General features: G+C 43.2%; 1 protein-coding gene across 1 annotated transcript in view; it reads left to right on the forward strand.

Annotated features, from left to right (window-relative positions):
* Nucleotides 1-5,290, forward strand: part of prkar1b (protein kinase, cAMP-dependent, regulatory, type I, beta) — a gene marked incomplete at its 3' end in the record, with an annotated part of 56,634 nt that extends 51,344 nt beyond the window's left edge. Inside the window, exons 9-10 of the mRNA XM_079178120.1 lie at nt 3,947-4,028; nt 5,118-5,290. Of these exons, the coding sequence (XP_079034246.1) occupies nt 3,947-4,028; nt 5,118-5,290 (255 nt within the window). The remainder of the gene's footprint in view (nt 1-3,946; nt 4,029-5,117) is intronic.
* Nucleotides 5,291-8,324: the final 3,034 nt, after the last annotated feature.

Below are 8,324 nucleotides of genomic sequence, written 5' to 3' on the forward strand. Positions count from 1 at the left end.
TCATTCATGCTCTCACAAGTGCCAACTAAAGCGGTGCATATGGAAAGAGGGAGACAGAAACTTGTTCAGTGTCAGAGATGTCAGTGAGAGTTTTCAAACATGGTGTTAAAAATAATTCCTTCGTCGAGTAAAACTCCTTTTCAGACGTCTCTTTGCGTTAATGTGGTGGCAGTTTGACATGTTGGTCTTTGTAGGCCGGCCTCGCTGCCAGCGCAAGTTCCCCCCCCCAACACAGACACGACAGCCCGTTCACTGAGGAGTTCCTTACAGGCCGGTGTGGCCGTCTGTCCGTAGTGTGTGGCAGTCGTCAGAAGTCCAGCACATTACTGAGTTTAAAGGAGAAGGTAATTAGTCAACAAGCACCAGCTGTGCCATTCATCTCACCCGGCACTGCTCTCATGAGCCACCTCTCTCTCTCTCTCTCCTGCAGCCGTATTTCTAAATCTGCAAGTCACAAGTCATTGGTGTTAGTCTCAAAGAGGAGTTACAAGCGTTTTTTGATTATGATGAAGTCAATCAGACCCATGACTCAAGTCAAAGTTATATGACTCAAGTTGACCGTCTGCGGCGTCTGGATAACAATTGAGTACAATCAGGCTGTTCATCCTCGTGACGTCCTCAATCTAAACAGGAACTCAATGTGCTGCCTCATATTTGACCCTGCACAAAAGTAATCACACTGAGGGGCTCCAAAGGGTCCCTGTGGGTCACACAGACGAGAAATCCTCTGCGGGTAATCTACAATATATAATATATGTGTACGCGCTGAAGTGCAATTCAGCTAATGTAGCTTAACGCTGCTTTTACAGGCTGAAGATCGATGCAGTTAATGAATGAAGACATTTTTTTTAGTGCGAGTCACGAGAGCAAAGGTGAAACCACGAGTCATTTTTCTCTTTGAAACGAAGCCGTGCAAGAGTGCAATCTTTGTGTGTGTGTGTTGAGGTTTGAGTGAGAGGCTGCAGACACTGCCGGTGCTGGGTGGCCTCGTGAACAGGCTACTCAGGATATTACCTTTCTTCCTCCATCTCTTCTTTATTTCTCTCTCTCTCTCTCTCTCTCTCTCTCTCTCTCTCCGGGTGCCTGTCGTTGATCCAACGGTTGTTACTTCCTTCATGCAGGACGCTACTTTTTGTCATGTTGCCACGAGACGGCTCGCTACGCTCTGCATGTGGTATGTGTGCATACGAGTGGGTGAACGTGCGTTGTGGTTAAGGCTAGCAAGGAGTGTTATCTGACCAGCAATATCACGTAGTAGTGATCATTTATTACTCCCGATGTTAAAGTTGGCTCACACTCTACCGTTTCCTTTCTCCTTACTCTATTTCTCTGTGACTTCATTCATTCATACTTTCTGTTTGTCTTCCTTTTCTCTATCTTGCTATCTTGTGTTGTTTCCAGTCCTTCACACCCAATTTGGACGCCGTAGCGGGGAGGATCTTCAATGTTTATAAAAGAAATATCTGTGGAGCAGAGCGCTGCCCCTGGGGTGGTACAATACGTGATGGTTATCTGGACCACACCAGGAGAGGCCTGTTTATGAAAGAACTACTGTACTTGACGGTGCTGCACTGTCTCACTTTCTCTGTTTGGACATGAATGGAAAGGAGAGGAGTCGACCGATTGTAAACACAGGAGCTTCAATGCCCCCACCCCCCTCATACTCTCCCCATTCACATCTCTGTTTTATACCACTTTTCACTCAAACCGCTTGTTTTGGTGGCTGTGATGAAGTTCAATGAACGTTACACATGTTATGAAAATGTCACACAGATTTAATGAAATTATTTTTGGTCAGCACATCGTTTGGTAAGTTTCACAGTGAGTAGAAATGTTACGTTAGTCAGTTCAAATGAAGCGGGAAGACGTTTTCCATTAGAGAATGTTATTTCTGACTTTATATTTTGTGGTTATGGCCGATAACTGGGGCAAGATCAGCAAACAAAAAGAATGGACGAAAGAACAACAAAAGAAAAGCTGAGAGAGACAGTGATAGAGCGAGACAAGAGCCCACCTTGGTCGGTCATTCAACAGATGCAGAGAATTGCATCTTTTTAAAGGATTTAAAACCAGTCCTGAATCAATCTTCCTCCTAGACTGGCATGTATTTTTGTCTATTTTATTCACGAAATACATGTTTGACAGCAATGTTTTGATCTACGTTGGTGGCCCAATCACAGTTTATTTTGTTTCACTATCTACAGTTATTAATCTTACACAGCAACAGATAGATACATAACCTCATCGTATGCATCCTGCAAACAGCTGTTTTGTCCACAGTGGCCGCCAGAACCAAAACAAAAAGAAAGTTCCTTGTAGTTGTTTTTAACAAGCCTCAGAAGAAGTAAGCAACGACACTTACATGACTTATCCACATCAACGCACGGCTACATTGTCACCGCCCACTATTCCCTCCTCATAGCTACCTTCACCGTGCCGCATCGTACGTGTGGTGGCCATGGCCTTTACGAGACAGCTGGGTCATCTCTCACACACACTGTGCGCCGCTTACTTGAACAGTATCTCCCACTTCTTCATCGTTCATTTCAAGCACAAGCTCACTAAGTCGCACACAAATCACTTTCACTTGAAATACAGTCTCACCTTTCTGTTGCTGCAGCAAAGATCTGGCAGTTTTGGGGTTCTCGTTAAAGCTCATTATATTCATATTTAGCATTATTAGCCTGGTCAGCAGAGAGAGAGAGAGAGAGAGAGAGAGAGAGAGCAGAGAGGGATTAGAGACAGGGAGAGGGTGCTGGAACGGTCAAGTCTGTTTTGCGACGCGGTGCAAGACAAGCTGGGAAGTTCCCCTGCTGATTTCTTACCTGCTACCAATTTGAAGCTGAACTTCAGTACATGCAAAAGCATATTCTGCCTCTGTCCAAACATATGCACGCCAAACGTACGCTCCATCCCACACAGAGAGAGCCAACGCGTTGAGAAATGTGTCGTCGAGCGTCAATGTGGGCATTAAGGGACGTCAAGTACGACTCCAAACGCCAGGCTCGTATGCAAAGATGAATATTCAAACATGACCTCATTCACACGCACACACAAAGTTCATCAGCAGCTGCAAGATATGACAGCATGAGCTATTATCATCTGTTGGGCAGAGTGAGCGGAAATCAAATTTCCTGTGTTATGCTTTTTCGGTGACTCACTCACACAACAGCAACCAGCGGGCGATGTTAATATGCGTGGCGAGGTTGGTGGTCAGTCTGTCCAGCAGACGTCAGCTGCTGATTTTCTCACTGTATGTTAGTATGCGCGCTTGCGTGCGAGTTTGTGTTTCCCTCTGAAACCATCTGTGTCTGCGGTCCTTGTTATCGTTGCCTGCGTGGCTTTGTGTTCGCAAATGCAGAGTAGACTATGTGGGGTGCTATTGGAGCATACAAAGTTATGGGGTTTGTACATGAGCTCGTATTAGGTAATCTAGGGATACTATGCTGGAGCTCCGTCACTCTTGGACAATACAGTTGTTTCCATTTTGTGGGTGGATGCTGATGAAGGGGATCATGTGATGGAGACACTGAGGAATCAATTCAGCCTCTTATGGGTTTAGATGTTTGTATTTATTACACTCTGGAGGAAGTAAAGCAGAACAAATCACCCCGTTGGAATATCTGAGTATGTGGAGTCTTGTGTTTCCGCTCCCACAGAACAGGTGTCCGTCCCACAGGAAAGTGGGCTAAATCCTGTGCACCTGTGCTCTTATGAAGCAAAGGAATTTCTCCTCGGCATAATCCTCTTGACGATTTTCAGCCCCTTGCTAAATAACTCCTCCTTTTTTCCCCCTCTTTCTCTCACCCCCCCCCCCCTTTTCCTCCATCTCTCCCCACTTCACCAACATCCCCTCCTTCTTTTATTTCTCCCCCTCTTATCTTATTCTTTCTCTTGTCTCTTTCTTTTCTTTTCCTCCATCTCTCCTTTACTTCTCTGTATCCAGGGAATAGCCTCTGTTCTGCAACGCAGGTCTGACAACGAGGAGTACGTGGAGGTCGGGCGCCTGGGACCCTCTGACTACTTTGGTGAGCGGCTCTGGGCCGATGAAGCCTTTTCCATTCCCAGTTTGACAACACACACAAAAAGCTTTACAAACAATAACTGGTTTATATTATACCTGATATTTAGCGTTACGAATATGACTTGTGCACGTGCAAACACAAAAATAGCATCTCTACGAGGTCAGATGTTGGTTCAATTGCACCGAGATGAATATTTAGTCTTCTGATTTTTTCCCTTTTCATCCAGTGAATTTTAAGCAGTTGTTTGTCACTAAAAAGACACTGGAAGTGATATGACAATGGCAAATGTGGAATTCTGCTGTAATATTATGTTGGTCTGCAATTAACAGTCATCATCCTTATCTGTTCACCTGTGGGTTATTATCTTGATGAAGGGTTAATCAATTGGTCTATATCACAATACAAATTGTGAAAAATGTCCATCACAAGATCCCAATGACCAAAATGTCATCCTTAAATGTGTTGTTTAGTCTCACCAGCCTGAAGATATTCTGTTTACAATCATATATATTCATATTTAAGAAGCTATAAACAGCCATTCTTTGGAATTTCGCTCGATAGATTATGTATATGATTGGAAATTGATTATGAAAATGGTTGCCGATCATTTTCTGGTTTTTGACTAATCGATTGGCATTTCATTTCAGCTCTGAACAAAATATATTGTTATTCCAAATTTTTCAATGTCAGAGATCGGAATATGAGTAAACATGCTTGGGATTAACTGTCTTTGCATGAATCATTTAAATATATATATACTGTATATATATATATATATATATATATATATATATATATATATATATATATATATATACATATATATAAATGTGTTGCTTTCTTTTGGCATACATTATTTCTTTTTGTCAGTTTTCAGCGTGCTGTTTGCCAAAACAGATTCACTACAAGAAGTCAGTTGTATAGTATCTGAGTGCATTAGAATCACACATTGAGGACATTGAGGCTGAAATCTAATTTGTTTCAAATGCTTCCTGCCACAACATTAATTGTCATCCGTGCACACATCATACACATTAAGACATTGTTTTACAGCTCAAAACAATTGTTTACCACGTCTCCGTCTTCCTCCAGGTGAAATCGCCCTGCTGTTGAACCGTCCCAGGGCGGCCACCGTAGTCGCTCGTGGTCCGCTCAAGTGTGTGAAGCTGGACCGGCCTCGCTTTGAGCGCGTGCTGGGGCCGTGCTCAGAGATCCTCAAGAGGAACATCCAGAGATACAACAGCTTCATCTCCCTTACTGTGTGACATGTCGGGCCCCTCTGGGCCCCACCAGCAGGGGTGGGCAGCATCAGCATCAGAGTTTGGGTGCGTGGGTGGGAATAGGTGAGGATGCGGGGTGAAGGACATGGGTTTTACATCCACAACTACAGGGCGCTCATTTTCTGCCTTTTTTTCCATTTCTTTCGCTTTTCTTTTTTCTTCCGATCTTGTGCACTTGACCTGTGCTGTCACGTAGCTTTATGTCAAAACCAACATACAGGAGTGTAAAAATCAGAACGAGGACAGAGGATAATTCAACTCATTAAATACTGTAAATGAGTCATATATACAGGGCGGCAACTGTATGTGATGCATGCTTCTAGACTGACCAAGAACGCCATTTGCACTTTCATGAATTTATGAAAGGTACATGATGAATTCAGGAAATAAGAAGGATGTAAAGTCATGTTTACGTACAGCGGGAGGAAGTGAGCACACGTTTCTTTTTGGCGCCGGCTGTTGTTTGCTTTTTTTTTTCACTTCTCGGTGTGCGTGGTGCCATTTCTAGGTCAAATCAGACCCGCACCACACAGACCCCCGTTCCCCTAAAACGTAGCTGTACAGGTTGAAAGAAAAGTAAAATACTCTGCCGTTTCATTTTGAATGCTTCTTAAGTGTGCTTTTACTGCTATTATCAGTTGGGGGTTTGTTAAAGGCAGTGGTTTGTTGAGTTAAGATTTTAATATTATGTCAGCCAAATTCACTAACAAATTTGTTTTTTTCTCAAGAAACCGTCTCTGTCCCATTAATCCCTGAAGCGGTTCAGTCTGATCTGTGAGTTGTGGGATTCCAAAAAGGAGCAGTAGTGTTGTCAGTCCAGCCCGCACACAAACAAACAGAGTCTGAAACACGCTGACAGGAAACACTCAACCATACTGTATACGCTTACACTGTCTCAGGACGATTTGAATCTTCATCACAAACACACACGTCTTTCCTGGCGCTTTTGATTTTGTTCGATGTCATATTGCTAGATGAAAGCTTTTGCACCACTTTAGAGTTTGTAACGTTGGGTCAATACAGATGTTTGATTTAGCTGTTTTTGAAATACGACTTATGTGTTATGAATATATAAAAAAACAGAAGAAAAAAAATATACTTGTGTTGCTTTCCTTTGATCTACTGTATTTTGTCAAACTTGCACAACTGACCCAGCGACTGATGTTGTATAAAATGGGACCTGAAAAGAATCTTTCTATATTCTCTCCCCCTCTCTCTCTCTTTCTCTCTCTCTTTCTCTCTCTCTGTATGTCTTTCTTTCAACTATCCAACTATGTTGAGCGAATAAAGATAAGCTTCTGAAATCCTCTTGATTTAAGTCATTATTTTCTCTTGATCAGCTCCTCCTGTGAATGTGACTCTTTCACATTTTTATCCCAACTTCTGGCATCCTCTCCTCCTCCTCTCCTGACTGGACTTAGTTCTCTCTCTCTTTCCCTTTATCTCATCTCATGCCCACACCTGATCTCCCCTACACATTATATCGCTTTTAATCTCCCTTGTCTTTCCTCCGAAGCGCAAACTGTCCTCTTTTCACATGTTCATCCTACAGGCACCTCCTCTCCATCCTGGCCTCCCTCTTCTCTGTCTGGCTCCGTCCACTCCTCTCTTCTCTCCATCCTTCTTAGATTAAGCCAAGTGTCAGTCATCCGTCAGTCTGAGCTGATGGAGTTCCTCCCAACCAGTTAACACCACAGTGGACTAAAGCCTCTACAGCTTTGACACATTCCTCCTCATCTTAATGCCCACTAAATCAACTAAGGAATGTGCCCCCAACTCGCCAACATTCAGTTTAGTCCCCTCCTCCCCTCATATACACACACACACACATGCACTTCATCGCTTTGACAGTACACACACAAACACGCAAGTATTGCTCCTCCATCTTCAAGGATTTGGGGTGGAAAACATGTCAGTTAACCATGACCATTTTATCAAAACACGATTTATCCACATGCATGTCGTGCATGACTCCTCTTTCTCTCGCATGGACATGCTCACGCTGTCTGTCGTCACTTATTTTCAGACTACGATAACATTTTAACACTGCTGACTAACAGGAATTAACATTTTACTCCTCTGTCGATATGACGACCTTTGAAGAGGATGCAGCTGATGTTTTCATTCATCCTACGGTCATTCTAGATACCCAAAGGGAGGATGGATGATTATTAAGTCAAACTACTATTTCCAAAGTCAAGAGTGAACTTTCAGAAGTATCATAACAGCTACTGAGTCAACAGAGCCATCTCAATGGCTACCAAGCTTCATAAGCAGACCTTGAGCTGGGATTTTGTCAACCAACCACCATGTTCTTCTCTCCTAAAGAAAGCCTATTTCATATAACTGGTATCATCAGAATGAAAACTGACCTGAGCTGACCTGTGTGTGTGTGTGTGTGTGTGTGTCCAGAGCACCTGATTAGACAGGGCTATTACTGTGCCATCCTGGGTGGGCCAGTTGAGGACAAAACCTGGCACTGTCGCATGAGCAGTAAGATGAAGCCTTGATACCAAGGCACTGTGCCAGTGTTCAAAAAAGAGAGCACAAGTAAACACACACACTTTCACACACTCTTTTACCAACTTTTAATTTAGGTCACTCAGTTCTGTGTTTGGGTCCTTTATGCTTTCATGGCTTAATAATCCGTCATATGGCTGCTGCAGGTCCCACTGTGCCAAAAACATTTCACCAGCTGAGCTAACATCAGTTCAGGTAATCGCACTTTCATAAAGAAAGCGAAGTGATTACCGGGCTAGGAGCTCAGCCATCAACACTCAGAGGTCAACAACAGCCAAGTAAAAACACCTTTTTCAATGTAGTAACTGACAAAATGTCTGAAAAGTTAAAGCTTCTCAGTTGTATTCAGTTTTACATGTAGCACTGCAGAAATGTTGCTTAGAGATCCAACGTTGTGGCTGATATATGACGTACATACATTGACATGACAAAAGCTGTCAGTAGCTGCAACCTCAGAGCATGTAGTCAAATTAGGTACGTTTTTGGTGAAAGGGCTTTT

This window comes from Pholis gunnellus (genome assembly GCF_910591455.1).
Source record: "Pholis gunnellus genome assembly, chromosome: 17".
Taxonomy (NCBI): domain Eukaryota; kingdom Metazoa; phylum Chordata; class Actinopteri; order Perciformes; family Pholidae; genus Pholis; species Pholis gunnellus.